General features: G+C 34.7%; 3 protein-coding genes across 3 annotated transcripts; 2 read left to right on the forward strand and 1 right to left on the reverse strand.

The window, feature by feature from the left end:
• The first annotated feature begins 725 nt into the window (after window positions 1-725).
• Window positions 726-5,411, forward strand: LOC6739172. The gene is made up of 8 exons (XM_016171986.2): window positions 726-844; window positions 926-1,126; window positions 1,400-1,934; window positions 1,997-2,173; window positions 2,584-2,694; window positions 3,618-3,762; window positions 4,390-4,551; window positions 4,609-5,411. Exons 2-8 carry the CDS (start codon window positions 934-936, stop codon window positions 5,389-5,391), a joined length of 2,106 nt encoding a protein of 701 aa, XP_016033047.1. The 5' UTR covers window positions 726-844; window positions 926-933; the 3' UTR covers window positions 5,392-5,411.
• A 1,980-nt stretch (window positions 5,412-7,391) lies between these two features.
• Window positions 7,392-10,357, reverse strand: LOC27207245 (vacuolar protein sorting-associated protein 11 homolog). The gene has a single exon (XM_016182971.3). It carries the CDS (start codon window positions 10,241-10,243, stop codon window positions 7,745-7,747), a length of 2,499 nt encoding a protein of 832 aa, XP_016033046.1. The 5' UTR covers window positions 10,244-10,357; the 3' UTR covers window positions 7,392-7,744.
• A 6,193-nt stretch (window positions 10,358-16,550) lies between these two features.
• LOC27207446 (homeobox protein MSH-C) lies at window positions 16,551-21,238 on the forward strand. Its single transcript, XM_039293617.2, has 3 exons — window positions 16,551-17,151; window positions 20,621-20,815; window positions 20,885-21,238. Exons 1-3 carry the CDS (start codon window positions 16,977-16,979, stop codon window positions 21,187-21,189), a joined length of 675 nt encoding a protein of 224 aa, XP_039149551.1. The 5' UTR covers window positions 16,551-16,976; the 3' UTR covers window positions 21,190-21,238.
• The last annotated feature ends 770 nt before the right edge of the window (window positions 21,239-22,008 follow it).

Here is a 22,008-nt window from a genome sequence, read left to right on the forward strand (position 1 = left end):
CAGCAATTTGCTTCATCTAAGTGAAGTCTATTGATTTTTGCGGTGGGCCATTATTTTTTATTTTCGGTTGTGATTTTTAGTGACACGAATTTGACAATTTTAGGGCACACCTGTAAGTATGCAAGAAATCACAAGGGTCCTAGCCAAGACTTGAACCCTGTGTTAGATAGGCTTTGAGCTCACAAACAGCTGTTTGTGCGATCGCGTGGCAGCTGGGCAGCGGAGTACCACTTCCAGTAAATTAATTTATTACAGTAACGAAAATACTAATAGAACGAAATAGATGTAAACTAAACAAGGCAGATATGCTTTGGATATCAAAATACTTAACCCTAGTTTTGAAAAGAAATCAATGAATTTAATATTTGGATTCGCATTATCTATCTCTATATGCATATATATATATATATATATATATATATATATATATATATATATATATATATATATATATATTGAACAATAGGCATATATATATATATATGCATATATACCATATAACCTTTTATCTATTTACGCGAATCAGTGATTTAACATTGAAATTTTAAAACAGCTATAACTAACTGTTTTCTTCGGTTCTGCTCGCTACGAACTGCAACGGCTAGCTAATAAAGTTTTTATGATTTGTGTGCAGAACCCGAGCGTCAAAATATAGAGATAGATGAGTTTCGGTGGAAATCATATATTTTTAGAAAAAATAGCTAGTTTCTTAACATTAATATCAGTAAAAGCAAGTTAAATAACTGAGTGGTGGGCACACTAATTTGATAACAGCGTTAACCACATGTTGGCTTTATTTATAAAGTTTATTAGAATTGGAATAAGTTAAGTGGGATTCAATTTGGTATGTAATTCCATTACTCACCAATATTAAATCTTTGCGATTTCTAATGGGTACTGTATGATTTATTTTATTGAACAATAGGTATCAGTATGGATCAAATCATAACTTCGACTCTGAAAAACCGTAGACGACGTTCTCTTGGATTGCGACTTTTAATATGTTACCTTAAGAAAAGTAACATTAAATTAGAAGAGAATGTTCATACATGGACATGTTTATTAGTTCAATCATGCAAATTACCTGAGTTGTGTTTATATGGTGATTTAATATTTTCCGCCTTGGGTAAGTTTTTAATCTGGGAAAAATGTTAGTAACGAAAATAAAATAAAACATTCCAAATACGATGTGCCAGAAAAAAGTAAAGCCAAGTTGAAGCTTATTGACAATAAACTAGTTTATTTTTATAACAAAGCAAAATGCAGTATTAATACTCTCTGCTATCGCTAATCTTCCTCACGTGGGCAGCCGTCCACAGTAATACATTTTTTTGTTTAAAAAGCTCTCTATGAAATATATCTAAACGTGTATGAAATATAAATATGTTGCACTTTTCAGCACTCCTTATGGACAAAATTCAGAGCGACGGTAATATGTCGAAAGCATTCGCATCTGCTCATTTATATAAAGTAGTCGAATGCTTATCTCACAACGAAATATATAAACACAATCGCTCAACTATTGCCGCCTTACACACAATTAAGAAATGCCTCAAATATTACCCAAAAGGATTAAAAGCTAAAGTATCAACTATAAAAAATATATTAGTACTATTAATAGACAACCAAAACGATGAAGTTGTTTATCAATCTGGTGAATGTTGGCTTTTGTTACACAAAATTCATGGCATTTCCGATAAGGAACATATGAATAATATAACTGAATGGAAGGATTTTCAATTATCTTTACTGAGTAATATCCAATATATTATAAATAGAACAATAGTTATGCCTGAAGAATCAGTTAGCAGCCCCTTCATACCAAATCATTTTGGAGCTTTCACTTTTGAAGCGCTAAAAGATCCTTTTGAAAGGACTTCACAGGCTTTTGGACGGATTTTTAATCTTATTGAATATTTAAAAATTGCTTTAAGGTAAGAAAAATATTTGTTACTTTATGTAACTGCAATTAAATTAAACACAATGCATTTTTTAGCAAACAATTTATTTTCAAAAAAAATATTTGCGTACATCAAATCTTGGCTTTAATACAAAATGGACTAAATACACATGTACACCAACAAAATTTACAAATTAATCATGCATATCTTGAGATATTTTTGCCGCAAATGCACATAAAATTATTGGAGCTTTTGGAAATTGTCATTAAAACGTAAGTAACAGCAATAAAATAAATACCAGATCTAATTTGTAAAATAAGTATTACATAGTCAAATTCATCGACATTCAGCGATGACTTCTTAAAAAATGTATTTACAAATCAGATATGATGACATTTTGAAATCGTATGTCGTGATAATTAACATTTAACATCAAGTAATGTGATAACACTACCATTTCAAAAGATAGCACAAAGTACTTTTAAAAAATCAAGCTGAATGTTTGAAGGAAGGAGTTTTCGGAACAGGGGAATACGTGACTAAAATTCGTATAGATCCGTGTAAATCTTTCAAAAGTGCAAATTTTAAGAGGTCCGATATATTTTCGGTTTTAAACAAGTTCCAAGATTGTAATTTACATTTTAAAAATTCTCTTTTATATTCATTTACCTTTGATTTATAGATGTCATACACACTTAAGGATGGACTTCCGGCTTGTTCTAAATATTTTATTGGAAGCCCTTGAAAAAACAAACAAATCAATGTCACAAGAAGCAAATTTAAAAGAAGTTTTGTAAGTACTACCTTGTAAATGTTGTAAACTAATTTAAAAACAAGAGGGAGTGATATAGTCGAGTTGCACAGCTATTGAATACCCATTACTCAGCTAGTCGAAGTGAAATATTTATATATATTTTCAAAAGTGTGGGCGTGACAGGCTTGGGTGGCTTGTGGGCGTTGGAGTTAGCATGAAAAATAGTTTTTTGGCAAATCGATAGAAATTTACAAGACTATTACATAAATCAAAAATGATCAAAACATTTTTCATTTACATGGGCCAACAAACTTGCGCTGTGTCAGTCTCTAGAATCTGTCTGCTTAATCTCACTCTTCGAGCTTTTATAGTGCCTGAGATCTCGATGTTCAAACGGACTGAATGACGGATGGACATGGCCAGATCGACTTATCTTTTGAAGTTTCAACGAATCTAGTATAACCTTTTACTCTACGAGTAACGGGTATATTTTCCAAACGCGGAGTACCTGGAGTACTCTGGTATCAGTCCAAAACATATGATTTATGGTATTATAGACCAAAATGAATATGTCCTTAAAACACAAGCAAATTGGCTATAATAAAAAATGAAATAGAGATAATGCCGTGGCCAGCCCCATCTTCCGATTTAAACCCGATTAAAAACCTGTGGGGGACATTAAACGATATGTGTCGGAGAACTACCCGACGTCTAAGGCTCAGCGAAGTGAAAACTTTTTGCCACTCCCACTCTAACCCCCTAAAACCGCCCAAAACTTCCACGCCCACATATTTAAAAATTGCATATTTTTTCATAATTTATTAGTTTTGTAAATTTCAACTATAGCATTCTCTCTTGTTTTACTCCTGCAATCAATATCCCCAAATAGAATTCCATAGAACGAATAATTTTGTTTTTAAATGAGCAACAAATAAAAATGTTATCAACTTTGACATTTTAAGGAATATGCGCCTGGTGGTGTACAGAGTAATATCCTTATGGTGCTCTACTCTACAAGAAGGAAGCCATTGCGAAATAATTGCGGATACTCTTATCAAGGAAGTGTTTGATGATATATCAACGCGAAGGCCAACTTCAAAAAAAAGTGTAAATATTGTTTTAAAAGTGAAATACGGCTATGGCAACACGTTGCAGAGTTCATTCTTTGTTTTTTATGTAGTACATTGTGTTGAAAATAAGAACCCTGTATTACTATATTCTATAACAATGCACACATGTGTAAGAAAACAACTATACTAAGGGTATGTTGTGATCTCAGTCATACGAATATGACATAAGGAACTATGTATAAAATTTTTCGTTTCTTCCGTCATTAGAGTCAGTCGCAAATTCCGCCGCGTTTACACGGTATCATTTTCTTTTCAGCATTTTAGCCAATGAATACATTGTACAACCAACAATCCTGGCTCGAGTGACAGGAGTAATATACACCCTTAGTATTTTTATCTTTTGAGAAGTCGATGAAGCCGACTTTAAACTACTAAAGTTGAAATTTCGTTTATTTTATTATCTATACCTGATCCTTATAAGTGGATAAGTGTGCATCGCGGCCTAAATTCTTCTATTTGAGCTCATTAAATTTATTCTTTGCATATATAAACATTAATTATTTATATACATAAATATTATATAAATGAGCTTTGCAATGTGTATCGTCATAACAGTATAACGCATTCCCAATATATTTGAACACATTTTATAAATTTAATCCAGGTAAGCGGACCATACTTGAAACATTCACCTGAGACTCCATTTTCGATGCTGAAATGTTCATTAAGTAATGAAGACTATCGTGTGCTTAGTCAACAAGCACACTCTTGCCTACAACAGTTTTTGTTATCGTCTGGTCATTTGATAAAGCATCAACTTTTAAAGGAAAGTATAATTTGCGAGAGGTAATAAGGTATCTTGTCTATAACTTTATTCTTACAGGCGGTGCACGACACCTTATTAGGAATTTGTGTTCAAATGCATTCTCAGTCTAGCAAAGAACCAGACTTGGTGGATACTTGGGACGGACGCTTGGAAGTTTACAAGTCTTTCACAGTGCTATTAAAATTACGAAACTATGGATGTCCTACGCCTTCTGAAATAATTTGGAATCTTTTGCACGAATCCCGATTATTTAATAATAGCATTGCACTTAAGCAAAGTCATAGTTCAAACTTGTTGGAACTGATGCTTCATCCTCAAAAGGCGGATATAAATTTTAAAAGTGTTGACAATTCAAAGAAAACAACCGTCTTTTCAACAAATGAAACGGAAAATAGAATAGATTTGTTACAAACTATCAATAGTCCCGAAGACAGATTCTGTGATAGTGAAAGTCCACTGATATCGGCCATTAAAACAATTGAAAATAATAACGATGATCAAAAAAACACTGGCTACGACAACAATTCCTTGAATAAAAAGAAACCTTTTGAAGTCGTTTGTAAAAATTACTCAAAAGATTTAGTTGCTGAAGACACAACAAAAAATATAAATGAGATATCAGATGACCATTTGCTCGCATCAAAAATCAACAGTACACAGAGTTTAGAAGGACAACCCCAAGGAATTTGTAATGGCAATAATCTGAAGTCTGATTTAATATCATCCTGTTGCAGTGCTGAAGAATCTGTAAAAATGTTTCCTTCGGACTTGGAATCATCTTTAGATGATGCTAAAATGATAGCCGACTTGGAAGCGACATTCGTTGGTGAACTTAAATAAAATGAAAGACTAGTTTTGTATGCGCAACTTTGTTTTTTTTTCGCTGTTTAATACTTCAAAAAATAAAATAACTCATTTTGCTGACTCCGTATGTCGTGTTCATAGCTACCTGGATTCAGTTTTGACAGCCAAGAAACTTAGATTTTTCGACGGCACATTTTTCCCCCAGTCATAGAAAGCTGCAGGAGTGTCATAGAGTCTAACTCCCGCAGCTTTCTATGACTCCTTCATTGACTAAAAACCTATCAGTAATAATAATAGCATCTGTCATCCTCTCAGCAGCTGCTGCAATAATTGACGGACGATCAGCAATGGTATCGTCAAGAGGAATATATATTATTAAATCATATACAGTATATCAAGAAACTGTTTACACACTGTGTAATAAGTTGAATATTTCACAGTGCGTAAACAGTTTCTTGACATACTGTATATTATGTTTGTCAGTGAAACGCCGATACTGATTTTGTTGGTCTGCTCTCTAATAAGTACGTGCGGCTGGCTCAGATTTCCCACCAAATTGATATTAAACGTGATCACCCGGTTATCAGTAACAACACGTTCCACCCCAGACTTTCCTCAAACTGGTGCGGGCGTAAGTGGATGTGGGTTGCTCGCGACCGCGTTTCCGCTGTCCTGGATGGCGCAAACTGCGGAGCTGAGTGCCGGGCACGTGGGTTAGGAATTTTAGTTGTGTACCACAACGTCTCCGTTTCCAGAGAACCGCCTGGCAAAATTCCAACACGAACGATCCGGGCAACCGCCCTGTTCGTGTTACGCAGACTCCGTAAGAGTCGAATATATCCTTCGCTGTTTCTGCCGTTTCGTTGTTGTTGCTGTTGCCACGGTTGCTAAAAATTCTGAACACGTTACCGGTAATGCAAACAGGGAGGCATTTTTAAAGCGCAATGCGGCTGTAATATCCCATAGAGTGGAATGATTAGCGGATTTTCTGTCAAGTTCGGTCTTAACTTCGTTTGACGATTCCGTTCTTCATGTGAGGTTGGAGCTGATCGATAGATCTATGAACTACAACAAAAAATTCGGAAAATTTTCAACGAAGAACTTAAGTTTTTAGGAAATCAGAAGTGATTTGACTGAGAAATTTGATGACAATCTTGGGAATCTTAAATCCTCGGTTCGGGGGAAGATTTTAAAGCGCGTCGTGCAAATGCACTCCCACTCAACCTTCGTTGACGGCATTTCTACAAGTGATTGTGGCCATCACCAACGTCGCTGCCTCCACTTGAGCATCCAAAATTCGCTAGACCTTACCAACATAAAAAAGCTGCAGCACCTACGATTATGTCTGAGGGACACTGCGCTGGAAACCATTCACTGACTGGAACTATTGGATTTATTACATAACAGATTTGGTAATGGGCGTTTGGTATTTCAGGCAAACATTCCTGAGATTCTGGAGCTAAGGGCAGTGCAGAGTGGTCCATATTCAATGCTTTGTGAACTGACGCACAAATTTAACGCTCTTATTCGCGATATAAACGGAATGGGCTCAACGGAACAAATCGCATTATCGCCCAAGTACTTGTCCAAAAGCTGGATTCGTCTAGTCAGGCGAAAAGGAATGAGCATTTGAAGGACCGAATCTTCAAGAATTCAATTGCAACGTGGGAATCCATGGCAACGTTTCTGGAACATCGAAGCCTTCTGTAAAAATTCTGGGCACTCAAGAAATTGTTGCCTATGCTTTAAAAACCTGACCCCAGATGATCGATTCAAAGTAATTAAAAGCCTCGCAATTTATACAGGATACAGGGAAGTATCGAGAGCTTTGTCAAAGCTCCGCCGAACACACAGCAACCAAAAGAGGAATGACAAAGCAAGGACAACGACCAAGGAAAAATGTTAAGTAATTTGAAATTTACTATTGTACAGTAAAAGGGTATACTAAACTCGAAGGAAGAAGAGAGCGTTTCCGACCTTATACAGTATTTTTATCCTTGATCAGGATCGCAAGCCACGCAATGAAAATTGTATGCTACCTTAAATATATATCGTTTATTACATTTTTGTTCAATATGCAAAAATATGTAAGCTTAACGAAACAGTCGGATATCAAACAAAAACATTTCTTGAAAAGGTAAAAAGCAAGGATCTCAGCCTAAAAATAAACCAGTTATGACGAAAAATAAGAATCTGCTTGTGCCAAAATGCTTGCGAGAAAATTTTTGTTTTCTTTCTAAGAAAGACCTCACATTTAAAATAGAAAATTGGTTACTTTGGCAGCGCCATATAATGTATCGATATATGTACATTTATTTATAACAACGAATAATATATTAAAAATTAAAGAACATAATTTCAGATATAGCTTTTTTTAAATTATTATATTTTAATCAAAGGGGTTAGAAGATGTAACGCCATCGCTTTTCGGCCGTCCTCCTATCATAAGTTTAGTTTCTAACTTATTTCCTATAGAAACTATTTTTGCAAGTGCTGCAATAGTATCTGAAGAATCACAGCAAAAATTGGAAGAATGTTTTGGACTTATCAAATTTCTGGTTTTACATATAATACACAATAACTTTTCTTTACGTTTTGTCGATTTGTAATTGAGGCATTCTCTATGAAAGGAATGTTGACAAAGAAAATATATGGACTGCGTACTTAACATTTCATGACAGATGTCACATTTATCATTACGAAACTCGATTGGATTGTTTGTATAGAGAGACAGCGTGGATCTCGACCTCTTAATCTTTTCGTTGAAATTCTCAACTAACTTTAATTCATTCGCAGAATCAACTACACTTCGCATTAATCCATCCGTAAATATTGGTTTTATCTTTATAGCTTTTATTTCTTCATTGGAGCAAGAACTTTTTAACATCATGAGAAATGATCTTTTACTTAAATTTCCATTTAAAGCCACATTTGCATTATTTTTCGTAAGGTTTTCATCACACTTGTCTATTGTTTCGTTATGCAATGTGCCTGTATTTATTTGATGGCGGTGTATTCTTTGTGTCACATTAAAAAATGTATAAAGCCTACTTACAATGATAGTTTTGTCCAGTCGCAAGCAATGTGTCTTTATAAAATCTGAGACAAAACTTGAACTTACTTTATCTACTTGCCAGAGTTTGAAATAAAAGACCAGCAAATAAAATAATAGTTTTTCGTCACAGACTGGAAAGGCTTCTATGATTTTAGCTAACATTTTAGCGCAATAATCGTTATGATCTGCTAAAATGGAACAGAAAGAAAGAATATTTTTTGATTCTTTTGCATTTTCAAATGTTATATTATTTAAATAAGTAGTGAGATCAACTGCTAGAGATGCAGGTCCATATTCTAACAATTGATGTAATAAATGCTCTTCTTCAACTGGAACTGTCAACTGATTGGAAAGGCTACATGCGAAATACATTTTTGATATGGTTGAAAGATGATGGTTTATTTCCGCAGGGCTTTTATAGTGCTTGGAATCATCTTGCTGCATTTCATGCTTAATTTGTTCACGCTTACTACAGCATTCAATAAGTCTTGTATGACAGCTTGAAGGCTCATTCTTTTTTTTCCATTCGGACAAGTAATTTAGTAAAAAGGTATTGTATCTGGAATATAAAAGCTTCGAAATGACAGCATACGGTTTAATGAAACCGATGGTTTTAATAAATTCTTGAGTAGCTCTACTGATGTCTCCTTTTTGAAGTAAGTGATTTCCGTACTGAAATCGTACCAATGCCATTTCTGGCGTTGAATTATAGCCTTCTCGATGCAACAATCTCAAAGCAATATTATACATATTTTTTTCAACTAAGAGACGTATATTAACATCTATGCTGTTTTGTTCTAACATTAATATGTCGCAAGCATTTGCGTCGCGAGAATTCGTAACAACATAGCAAAAATTGGTTTCACTGATTACATAAAACAATTCTTGAAATTGCTTTTGAAAAACTATGATTTTGTTTTCTGTGTCCAAAACAATTAGTGTCGTTACATTCTGCTTTAAGTTTTTGACGCCGACGATCAGGTAATGACCTACCCAAGCCAGGCATTCCTTTGCTCCTTCGATAGCAAAACAAGGACCCCTTCCCTCAGGAGTGTAGCAATAGACAGCGTCTGCCCGTCCCACAACCAACATCGAATCATTTAATTCGCAATCTCCAGCCTTGCGCATTACACTGCGGTAATTAAGATTACCTTTATCATTATCAAGTACAAATTTTGTATCCATTATGCTTTTCTCTTTTAACATAAAACAATAAACTCCTTGAACACATGTCACAAACATTGTTTGAGTTGTATCTAAAGGTTGTGTTTTGAAGTCAAAATGTATTCCATTGACTGCGTTTCCAGAAACAGTATGTTGGCGAATATTTGTAGAAAAGTTTTTTGTGATTTTTCCATAATGCAAGAGAATATCACCATTCCCCAATCCTATCGCCAACGCAAACAATTTATCGTCAATGACGTCTGCGTTGAGGCATAAGGGCGTACTTGAAGGCTGAGTATATGCAGATGCAATTATTGGAGCTGCTTGCTTTTTTGTTAATCTGTTAAGGTCAAATACTTCAATGTGAATACCATTATTGGTATCCGGTGTGACAGTCGCAAGGCTGTTATTGCTGGTAAGGGAACAAAGAGCTATAGCTTTCCGGTTGGATGGAGACTTAAAGGTGATACAATCCCAATTTGAAAAGTAAGTAAGAATATTTCCGTTTCTATCACAAATTACTAATTTTATATTTCTTTCCTCAGTGCTTGATTTTGATTCGGGGAAGCAGTAGCACGATATTTCTGCTGTATTCGGAATCTTTACAAATGGTACGGCGATTATATTGAAAAGATCCACTTTCTTCCATTCCAACACACTTATATCCATTTTGGCAATAGTTTAATACAATTATGCGAAGATACTATTGCTAAAAGATATTTTTATTTTGATAGTGGAACATCATGATGGACGTTGCGGGTTGGCCAAAAAATCCAAACAGCGCAATTTGAAAATATAATGTAGTTTTTATAAGCAAATTACACTACGCACATCCAATTGATATGATTTAAATTTTAGATGTGGATATGTTATATAATAAAAGAGTTTCTTGACAGTGCCAAAAGTGTGTAAGCTTGAAATTTGTTGTTTATTTTCTTGTATATTTAATATTTTTAATTTGTTTTTTGATTTATAAGTAAAATAAGCAATGTTTAAATATATTTTATAATAAAATTGCGTTTAATTCAACAAAGAATTCTTAAATTTTATATTCAATTTTATCAAAAAAAATTATTTTACAGTGTTTAAACAGTTTCTTGGCAAACTGTATATATTACTTGCTAAAGAATAGACAATTTTGGAATAGATTCATGCAGATATATAGAATAAAATCTAAGAGAATAGTTTTCGTAAACATGAATGACAGACGAACCGCATATCCAAATCAAGAATATATGAGTAGTATTTTATACAGTCGTTTATTACTGCTTTGCAAACTTTTGAATAATAGCCTTATATCTTTTGCAAGGGTATAAAAACATGTCCGTTCAAAAGATTTTTTTCATTGTCGCCCTTCGACTCTATACCATATATGTATTTAGGATCACTAGGCGTCCATCTGACTTTCTGTCCGTCTTCATGCTCGAGAAAAAATAGTTTGAGTTCATTTAGAAAGGAGTTTTACCATTTTAAAACATTCTTGAAAGCTATGGACTATTTAAAGTCAGAAGGCAATGGATATTGATCAAAAAATAATAAAAATACATATATATAATAATAATTAATAATTGGTGTGTGTCTTCCCAGAAATAAGTGACAAGAATTCTTATTTCTCCCTAGCTAAAAACTAGTCCGTCCGTCTGTCCGTATGAATTTCGAGATCTCAGGAACAATGAAAGCTGAAGGTTGAGATTCAGCAGAATCTGTATTTTAAATACAAAGACGCGGCGCAAGTTAGGTGACCAATATTGCCACGCCCACTCTAACGCCCACAAGCCACCCAAAACTGCCACCCCCACCTTTTTGAATCATTTGTCAATATTTTTTCATAATTTTATTAGTTTTGTAAATTTCTATCGATTTACCAAAAACCGTTTTGCCACGCCCCGTCTAACGCCCTAAAGCCGCCGAACCGGTCATACCCACACTTTGGAACAATTTTTAAATTTATCTATCGATATCCCAAAAAAAATGATGAAATTTCGCCTTCGAATTCACACTAGCTGAGTAACGGGTACCTTATCAGATACCGACTATTGTTTGGGAACTCGACTATAACATTCTCTCTTCTTTTATTATTTGTTTGTACACCCAGCAGGTTGGTTGTTCGCTGGTTAATGGTGGTATTGATGGTAACTCTCATGAGTAAATTGCAGGCATCACGAACTTTAAACAGCCTTATTGGCTGGCTCGGCTATTAATCCTGACCAAAAATATATATATATTATATATCCGGAAAAGGTTACTTCTGTTTTGTTCTGTTACCTGTTATATATTTTTTAAAGGATAAAGATAACCTAATTTTTCTAAAAACTTGTATACAATCAAAAGAATTTTCAAAAGTGTGGGCAGTTTTAGGCTGCCTATGGGAGTTGCAGAAAGTTTTTTGAGAAGCGAATCGAAAATTATAAGACCAAAAACAAAGAAAAGTATCAAAAAAATTTGTAAAACGTGTGGGCGTGGCAGTTTAGGGTTTTATACGAATAAATCTAAATACAAGACAACCTCTAACGGATTCGCTTTTTTAATTAAAAAACCAAAATTTTCGAACCAACGACTACGTTTACAAATACATATATAAAACTTATATGGTCGGAAACGCTTCCTTCTGCCTGTTACATACATTTCAACGAGTCTAGTATACCCTTTTACTCTACGAATATCGGGTATATAAAATGAAGTGAACACTAGTCAACACACAAATTTCGTGACTCAACTAAGAAAATAAAATATCCTTAATTTACTTATCTGTTGATATGGCGTGCCATCAGTTGCGGAATGTCAAAAAATTCGTTCACTCCCTAGATCCTATGTGTATTTTGTTGACTTTTTATTGGATATGACAAAAAATTTTTAAAATTTATCGCTTGCACTTCAACCAGCTGAGTAACGGGTATATGATGGTCGAGGAACTCGACTATAGTGTTCTCTCTTGTTTGCTTTGCTTTCAACGCCAGTTGTAGTAAGCAATTGTAATTGAAAAAGATGTATGATTTGTTGATATAATATTTCTCCCTAATTAGAAATTAGGTGATAAATTAACACATTTAAAATTGGATTTATACTTTGTGTGTTTATGTGCATATATTGATGCTACACATACTTCAAGATACTAAGCAAGCATATTGATTGGTTGTTGACGGACAATCTTGATGGTTATTCTCATTAGTACATTTCAGGAATGAAATAACGATGTGTGAATTCTGGGCGGGGCACGAGCTTTAAACAGCTTAATTGTATATGTAGGAGCATTTGTATTTTCACAGTCAACATTTTAAACTCCAGTTGTAGTCACACGGAAGAGAAAGATGAATCCGCAGCTCGAACAAGATAAGTCGCGATTAAATTCTTGTATTGGCAAAAGTATACAAATAAAAAAAAAGGGAAGATTAGGAGCGTTTAGTATTGACAGTATTTTGAGCACTTCAGAGGCCCACTCATCGCAAAATAGTCTGTCCAAAGGCAATACTAATGTTACATCAAGTAAGAAAACGAAGTTGTCAATAGAAACATTATAGTAAAGTATGTGGTGCCATTTATTGTTAAAAGCTAAATATATTTTTTGTGTGAGTATATGTATTACACACAAAAACGTGTCTAACATAAAAACATTGAAGCTATCCAAATTCTTATATAAATTATTCATAGATATAATGTTTTTATTCATTTTTAACACAATAATATGCAGTGAAGGGGAAAATTTTAACCTCGTAACCTTTATTAACGGCTATGTCGATCTAGCAATATCCCTCTATACAGCTGTTCGTCCGCTTGACCGTCCGTAAGGTAAAAGCTATTTTTATTGGTTACAGGTCGTATGGGCGACAAATGTCAGCATACGACATTTTTATGTAGAAGGAAGTGTTTCCGACCATATAAAGTCTTTATAAGGATCAATAGCCAAGGCGATCTGGCACTGTCCGTCTGTTTGTCCGTATGAACTTTGAGATCTCAGGAACGATAAAAGCTAGACAGTTGAGATCAAGATTCTAAAGGCATAAACGCTGCACATGTTTATTTATTAATATTGCCTTGCCCACTTTATCGTCAACAAACCAAAAAAAACAACGACGACAATTTTGACTGTAGTTTTGTCTCTGTTTAATTCATTCCTTATCGTGCCAATTTCTCTCTATGTATACTTTTGCCATGCTCCTAGAACCTCCCAAAACTGTCACCTTCAAATTTTAAAAAATGTGGGCGTGCCAGTTTTGGGCGGTTTGTAGGCGTAAGAGTGCGCGTGTCAATAATTTGTTCGGAAAACCGAGAGAAATAAAAATATATAATAAGTTTAAATAAATATTAAATAATAAGTTTTTTGGCAAAAAAATATAAGAAAAAATATCAACACATTCTTCGAAAGTTTGGGCGTGGCAGTGTGGTGCGGTTTGTGGGCGTTAGAGTGCGTGTGACAACATGGATCAACAAACTTGCGCTGCGTCATTGTCTCTAGAGTCTGCATGCTGAATCTCTACCTTCAAGCTTTTATAGTTCATGAGATCTCTACATTCACACGGACAGACGGACATGACCAGTTCGAGTAGGCTATTGATCCTGATCAAAAAAATATATATTGTATTTGGTCGGAAACGCCCCTTTCGGCCTGTAACACATTTTTCAACGAATCTAGTATACCCTTTTACTACGCTACGAGTAACGGGTATAAAAATATAAGTCTGAATAGGTTATTTAAACTTCAATTATCGCGCTGAAAAGAAGTCATCCTTTTTCTTTTATTTAATTATTATCTTTTCTTTCGCTGCCAACAAATGTTTTCACACTTTCCATAATGTGAAACCGAATAGTGCCGTAAAAACCTTTTGAGCCTCATAAGTGGTTTACTTTTATACCTATTACTTGTGTGCAAAAGGAATATTGATTAGTTGAAAATTATGTAAAAGGTAGAAGGTAGCGAGTCGATATGGCCAAGTCCGTCTTTGCGTCCCTATAAACGTCAAGATCTTAGATACTCAGAATAGCTAGGGATTAATCATACAGATTCTAGAAAAGTAGAATCAGCGCTAGTTTGTTTTTTTAGTGAATGTTTCTGTTTGGTTATTTAGCCTTGTAAATGTGTAAAGAGTACCAGATAGCTGTTACTCAGTTAGTAAGAATATATGATGAAGATATTTTAAATATTATTTTTAAGTTTCGATAGGATTTTGAATAAATGAGACAATTTATTAGTATTGTAAACATTCCACTCCTTTAATACTCATAATCATATAATTTTTGTAAATAACTTAGATATTAAGTATCGTTTAAATTGATACCGATTAGATTAAGTTGTCCAAGAAGGGTAATAGTACGCTAGTCAATTAAGTAATTTCGTTTAATAAATTAAAAAAACAAACAAAAGTTCAAACTAGCTGAGTAACGGGTATCTGATAGTCGGGGAACTCGAACTCTTGTTTGGTCTTGTAACAAGACCAAAACTTTTTCGAAAATTGTGGGATTGACAGCCCTGAGGTGTTATGGTGTAATTTTTGAAGTACCCTGTACTTCTGCTCACTTAAAATTTTTAAATGATTTAACACCGCCTAAAAAATATATAAATGAAGATAAAATTGGCAAGTTCAATCTTATATACCGTCGCAGGTTATGTAGATAAATACGATTACGAATTATTATTATTTCTTTTACACTGTTTCTATGGCCACTATGTACATAAAGTCTTCTGATTTTTCCAAAAACTGCACACCGAAATAAAACAATTATTAATCAAAACAAATGTTAAGTTTTATTCGAAATTATTTTACAGATATTCCTCTTTTTATATAGATATTTATATAAATGATATACTAGATCGATTCGGCATTTCCCGGACCTACATATATCTATATTACTTGCTAAAGAATAGAAATTTTGGAATAGATTCATGCAGATAGACTAAAATCTAAGAGAATAGTTTTCGTAAACATGATTCCCAATCAAGAATATATGATAGTATTTAATACAGTCGCTCCTCACTGCTTTGCAAACTTCTGAATAATATCATTATATCTTTTGATATAAAAACATGTCCATTAAAAAGATTTTTCTTCATTGTCGCCTTTCGACTCTATACCATATATGTATTTAGGATCACTAGGCGTCCGTCTGACTTTCTGTCCGTCTTCATGCTCGAGAAAAAATAGTTTGAGTTCATTTAGAAAGGAGTTTTACCATTTTAAAACATTCTTAAAAGCTGTGGACTATATAAAGGCAGAAGGCAATGGATATTGATCAAAAAATAATAAAAATACATATATATAATAATAATTAATAATTGGTGTGTGTCTTCCCAGAAATAAGTGACAAGAATTCTTATTTCTCCCTAGCTAAAAACTAGTCCGTCCGTCTGTCCGTATGAATATCGAGATCTCAGGAACTATTAAAGCTGAAGGTTGAGATTCAGCAGAATCTGTATTTTAAATACAAAGACGCGGCGCAAGTTAGGTGACCAATATTGCCACGCCCACTCTAACGCCCACAAGCCACCCAAAACTGCCACCCCCACCTTTTTGAATCATTTGTCAATATTTTTTCATAATTTTATTAGTTTTGTAAATTTCTATCGATTTACCAAAAACCGTTTTGCCACGCCCCGTCTAACGCCCTAAAGCCGCCGAACCGGTCATACCCACACTTTGGAACAATTTTTAAATTTATCTATCGATATCCCAAAAAATGATGACATTTCGCCTTCGAATTCACACTAGCTGAGTAACGGGTATCTTATCAGATACCGACTATTGTCTGGGAACTCGACTATAACATTCTCTCTTGTTTTATTATTTTCTATTAAGAAAATAAAATATCCTTAATTTAATTATCTGTCACGTCTAAATGGGCAAATAATTATTTTGTTATGGTGTGCCATCAGTTACGGAATGTCAAAAAATTCGTTCACTCCCTAGATCCTATGCGTATTTTGTTGAATTTTTATTGGATATGACAACAAATTTTTAAAATTTATCGTTTGCACTCAAACCAGCTGAGTAACGGGTATATGATGGTCGAGGAACTCGACTATAGTGTTCTCTCTTGTTTGCTTTGCTTTCAACGCCAGTTGTAGTAAGCAATTGTAATTGAAAAAGATGTATGATTTGTTGATATAATATTTCTCCCTAATTAGAAATTAGGTGATAAATTAACACATTTAAAATTGGATTTATACTTTGTGTGTTTATGTGCATATATTGATGCTACACATACTTCAAGATACTAAGCAAGCATATTGATTGGTTGTTGACGGACAATCTTGATGGTTATTCTCATTAGTACATTTCAGGAATGAAATAACGATGTGTGAATTCTGGGCGGGGCACGAGCTTTAAACAGCTTAATTGTATATGTAGGAGCATTTGTATTTTCACAGTCAACATTTTAAACTCCAGTTGTAGTCACACGGAAGAGAAAGATGAATCCGCAGCTCGAACAAGATAAGTCGCGATTAAATTCTTGTATTGGCAAAAGTATACAAATAAAAAAAAAGGGAAGATTAGGAGCGTTTAGTATTGACAGTATTTTGAGCACTTCAGAGGCCCACTCATCGCAAAATAGTCTGTCCAAAGGCAATACTAATGTTACATCAAGTAAGAAAACGAAGTTGTCAATAGAAACATTATAGTAAAGTATGTGGTGCCATTTATTGTTAAAAGCTAAATATATTTTTTGTGTGAGTATATGTATTACACACAAAAACGTGTCTAACATAAAAACATTCAAGCTATCCAAATTCTTATATAAATTATTCATAGATATAATGTTTTTATTCATTTTTAACACAATAATATGCAGTGAAGGGGAAAATTTTAACCTCGTAACCTTTATTAACGGCTATGTCGATCTAGCAATATCCCTCTATACAGCTGTTCGTCCGCTTGACCGTCCGTAAGGTAAAAGCTATTTTTATTGGTTACAGGTCGTATGGGCGACAAATGTCAGCATACGACATTTTTATGTAGAAGGAAGCGTTTCCGACCATATAAAGTCTTCATCAGGATCAAGGATCGCCTTGGCTGATCTGATTGTAAACATTCCATTTCTTGAATGCTCATAATCATATAATTTTTGTTAATAACTTTGATATTAAAAATCGTTTAAATTCATACCGATTAGATTAAGTTGTCCAAGAAGGGTAATAAAAAAACAAAGGTTCAAACTAGCTAGAACTAGCTAACTAGAATAACGGGTATCTGATAGTCGGGGAACTCTACTATAGCATTCTATTTTGGTTTGTCTTGTAACCATACCAAAACTTTTTTGAAAATTGTGGGATTGACAGCCCTGGGGCGTTATGGTGTAATTTTTTGAAATTCCATGTACTTCTGCTTACTTACCTTTTTTTTAATAATTTAAAAAAAATATATATAAATGAAGATAGAATTGGCAAGGTGAAGCTTACCATATATACCGTCGCAGGTCCTATAGATAAATACGATTACGGACACTTCATAATAAAAAAAAATATATTATCACACTTGTGAAAAATGCCTCGATATTTTTATAAGTTTTGTAAATTTTTATCGATTTGCCAAAATATGTTTTGCCCACTCTAACACCCACTCTAACACCCACAAACATCCAAAAACTGTTACGACCACACTTTTGAAAAATGTTTTGATTTTTCATCGTCCTGCCAATTTCTATGGGTATACCAAAAACATTTACGCCACGCCCCTTCTTATACCTACAAAATGTTTACGCTCACACTTATAAAAGCAATTTTTTTGTTTTTTTTTATTTCCCAATATCTATCGATACCCCAGAAATGTGATGAAATTTCGTGTTCGTATTCTCACTAGCAGAGTGCAGAGTATCTGACGGTCGGGAAACCCGTTTTATTTATTTATTTCACGTCTATATGGATGGGGCTTTCTCGAGAGAGTGATCGAGTATCCTCGATCGTGTATGGTCGACGACAATATATCGACTACCCGTTCTTATCGATAGTTAAAATGTTTACATTCCGCCAACTTGACTACAGATAGACCACATTCAAGACCGACGCTGCCTCCCTCCAACAACTGGACTCCACAGCTGATCATTCGGAGCAATCTAATCAACCCGTTATAAAGGGTGTCCAGCTTGGGATTGCTAGAGATTCCGATTTGTCTGCACTGGTTTATCAACCAGTGAACCCACTTGTCCTGATTAGTTTATCACCGCGAAGGTCCCTCAGAAATAGAATTTGCAGCACTAAACCCCCTCACGGTGGTTACACTACAAAAATGTTTTTCGGCTTTCCCCTGAACAAACGTCATCAGATTTATTGTCTTATATACAAGACAAAACCAAAGCCGGTAATATAAAGGGGGGAATATTTAACTTTTCCTACGATAAGGTAATTTTATCCTTAAAGAAGCAGAATAAGGTGGCTACATTGTGGGAAACCGGATGTAACTCCGAGAATGCAAATAAGGGAACTATTTAAAGAGAACCTATTGCCATTCAGATAATTTAGAAATTTAAATAGAGAAAGAAAGAAAATATTAAAATCGACTTTGATATAGACTATGTTGTTTAAAAAAAACTTGGCAAATAGATCAGCTATTGCCTGATCCGATGTTACTGAAGTATTTTCAAAAAATAGCGAGGAAGCTCTTGGTACTATCGAAATTATAAAACTGTTTCAGATCATATGTGAGCTGGAACTTACAGCGGTTTAAATAGTTATTGTAACACTGATCATTAAACAGGGTAAAATTTAACAGAGCACTTAAATACCTATGTTGGGCTAATAAGTTTTTTTATTAGCTTGTTTTGCAAAAATAAAGTACCATTTTTGTTTTGTAGCGAATTCCGACGAAGTTTCTCAGTAATGCGCGTGCATAGGTTACGAAAGCGAGAATCGAATATTTGCATTGAGAACAGCAGAACGCTAAGCCAAATGTGTAGGTGCAAGGGAGTACAAGAGAGAGTTCGAGAGAGGAGAGCTTCCATATATGCTCTGCTAATCTGCATCTGCCGCCGACTAATTGTGTCTCCAATGTTGGCCATAATTATAGACATAGGTTAAGGTGCTGGTGGCGCCTGCGTGACCCCACATCATCAACAGCGTCCTTAAGGGGTATCAGACACAGCTTATTCACGGCCCGCTTCGTCAATCTTGTAGTTGTCCTCAGCCCAGCAACTCGGGCGACTCCATCTCTTTCAGGCAGCAGCTCAACGACTCTCGCTAACGTCTACTTCTAGGGCGGTTAGTTTTCATCGTTAACTAGGAACATGGCATTCACAACTAACCCAGGCTTGGCAGTGAGCCACTTTAAAAAAAAAAAAAAAAAAAAAAAATGATAATATATCTAAAGTGGTTCAAAAATGTGGCCGCGGAAGTTTTGGGCGGTTGTAGGGCAATAAAGTGGGCATGGCTAAAAGTTTTTTGGCAAATCGATAGAAATTTACAAGACTATTAAATTATGAAAAACAAGAGAGAATGCTATAGTCGAGTTGCCCTACTATCAGATACCCGTTACTCAGCTAGTGTGAATGCGAACGCGAAATTTCATATTTTTTCTGGGATATCGATATTTTTTGGGGATTAAAATGAGAACAAAAAAAATTAAGGTTATTCAAAAGTGTGGGCGTGACCGGTTCGGCGGCTTTAGGACGTTACAGTTTTTTTGGCAAATCGATAAAAACTTACAAGACTAATAAAATAATGAAATAATTTCGAAAAAACTTTCAAAAATGTGGGCGTGGAGGGCTTTAGAGTGGGTTTGGTCATATGGGTCAACAAACTTGCGCTGCGTCTTTGTCTCTAGAACCTTCTGGATTTTATAGGGGTTTAATAGTTTTTGCAAAAAAAATCATGTTTTTTTAGATACATTTCTCTCTATGGTTGTTATAAGGAAAGTTATAAGAGTTATAAAATACAATTTTTAAATTTTTATATACAATGCAAATTTTTATATAAAGCGCTACTTTATTTTATTTTTTTGGAAATTGTGAGTATCGTAACGTACATTATGGGTACTATAGGTACTCACTTAAGCGGACTCTCTCTCTCTGTTAATAAAATCTTCTTAAAAGTAATAAAAATATAATCGAATTTGTATATTTCAGGCGATGTTTCAAAACTGTATGAATTTAGCTTTCCTCAGGGAGGAAATAAGAAAACCCCACTTACAAATTTTCAGTTATGTCAAGGACACCACCTCCGGTTTCCCATCACATTTGATGACAGCACAGCCTCGCGTTTTATATGGCGAACAGAAAGTATTCTTCCCTCTTATTTAACCAACTCGACAAACTTTCAAGGTATTATTTTCCATTTAAATAATTAAAATCCCCAAATAAAATTTTAAAAATAACTTTTTTGTTTCCAAGAAAAACAACTGAGAAAGAAATTTACTGACAGAAAACCTCGTCAGGCCTATAGTTCCTCACAGCTGGAACGTCTTGAAAATGAGTTCAATTTAGACAAATATCTTAGCGTTGGCAAGCGTGTTGAACTGTCAAAATCATTATCTTTGACGGAAGTTCAGGTAAAAACATGGTTTCAAAATCGTCGGACCAAGTGGAAGAAGCAGCTGACTTCGCGGTTGAAAATAGCGCACAGACATGGACTATGGATACCTACCCTTCCCATAACAACTATTATTCCAAATACAAAATATGATACTATTGAATAACACATTTAAAAGTTATTAAATCTTAAATAAAATAAGAAAAGCAAATAGTTATCTACTTTTTTAGTTGTACCAAAGTGTTTTTCTTGGTTCTGGTAGCTATGTGTTGCAACGGCTAGCTCAGAGAGTTTTGTTTGTTCGTCCCACCAAATTTCTTTGTTAGAATACTTGCTCTGGACTCCTACAGTTATCCCCGTCCGCAGCGCGGCGTCCACGATCCAGCGCGGTACCGTTAGTTCACGGTCTCTCCGCTTTGCAGGGGTTCAAGGTCCATTATTTCTCGTTTGACCTGGCTGCCCTTGAGTCCTCCCCATGACGACTGGTCTGCTCGGGTCTAAGGTCCACAAACGTCCTGTTAGTTCACGGTGCGTACTCACAGTAGTAATATTTGTCCAGCCATGTCTCTTTGGTCATGCCTCTCCGTCTATACGCAAGTGGGCGAGGCAACATCAATATACAAACCTGTGCAGCATTCCTCAGATCTCAACGTTCATACGGTTTGACATGGTCAGATCAACTCAGCTGTTGATCCTGTTGGTCGGAAAAGCATCCATTTATCTGTTACATGCTTTTTAACGAAACTAGAATACCCTTTTCTGTCTACGAGGAATAACGAGGGTATACAAATGAAACGAAAGCAAGAACGAATGCTATAGTCGAGTCCCCCGCCGACTATCAGATACCCGTTAATCAGCTAGTGGAAATGCGTACTCGAAATTTTATAATTTTAATGGGTATCGATTTGGGGAATAAAATGATAAAAAAATTATCAAATAAAATGATAAAAAATTTTAAAAAATTTTCAAAACTGTGGGCAAATAG

Source organism: Drosophila simulans, chromosome 3L, assembly GCF_016746395.2.
Source record: "Drosophila simulans strain w501 chromosome 3L, Prin_Dsim_3.1, whole genome shotgun sequence".
Lineage (NCBI taxonomy): Eukaryota > Metazoa > Arthropoda > Insecta > Diptera > Drosophilidae > Drosophila > Drosophila simulans.

Bases quoted from the DNA above. Each gene is read 5' to 3' on its own strand.
- LOC6739172 (XM_016171986.2), top strand. From the start codon at position 934: ATGGATCAAATCATAACTTCGACTCTGAAAAACCGTAGACGACGTTCT. The intron at 2,174-2,583 runs GTAAGTAACAGC...TTTGATTTATAG, and splicing joins TTGGAAATTGTCATTAAAAC to ATGTCATACACACTTAAGGA. The intron at 2,695-3,617 runs GTAAGTACTACC...TGACATTTTAAG, and splicing joins GCAAATTTAAAAGAAGTTTT to GAATATGCGCCTGGTGGTGT.
- LOC27207245 (XM_016182971.3), bottom strand. From the start codon at position 10,243: ATGGATATAAGTGTGTTGGAATGGAAGAAAGTGGATCTTTTCAATATA.
- LOC27207446 (XM_039293617.2), top strand. From the start codon at position 16,977: ATGAATCCGCAGCTCGAACAAGATAAGTCGCGATTAAATTCTTGTATT. The intron at 17,152-20,620 runs GTAAGAAAACGA...TGTATATTTCAG, and splicing joins CAATACTAATGTTACATCAA to GCGATGTTTCAAAACTGTAT. The intron at 20,816-20,884 runs GTATTATTTTCC...TTTGTTTCCAAG, and splicing joins CAACTCGACAAACTTTCAAG to AAAAACAACTGAGAAAGAAA.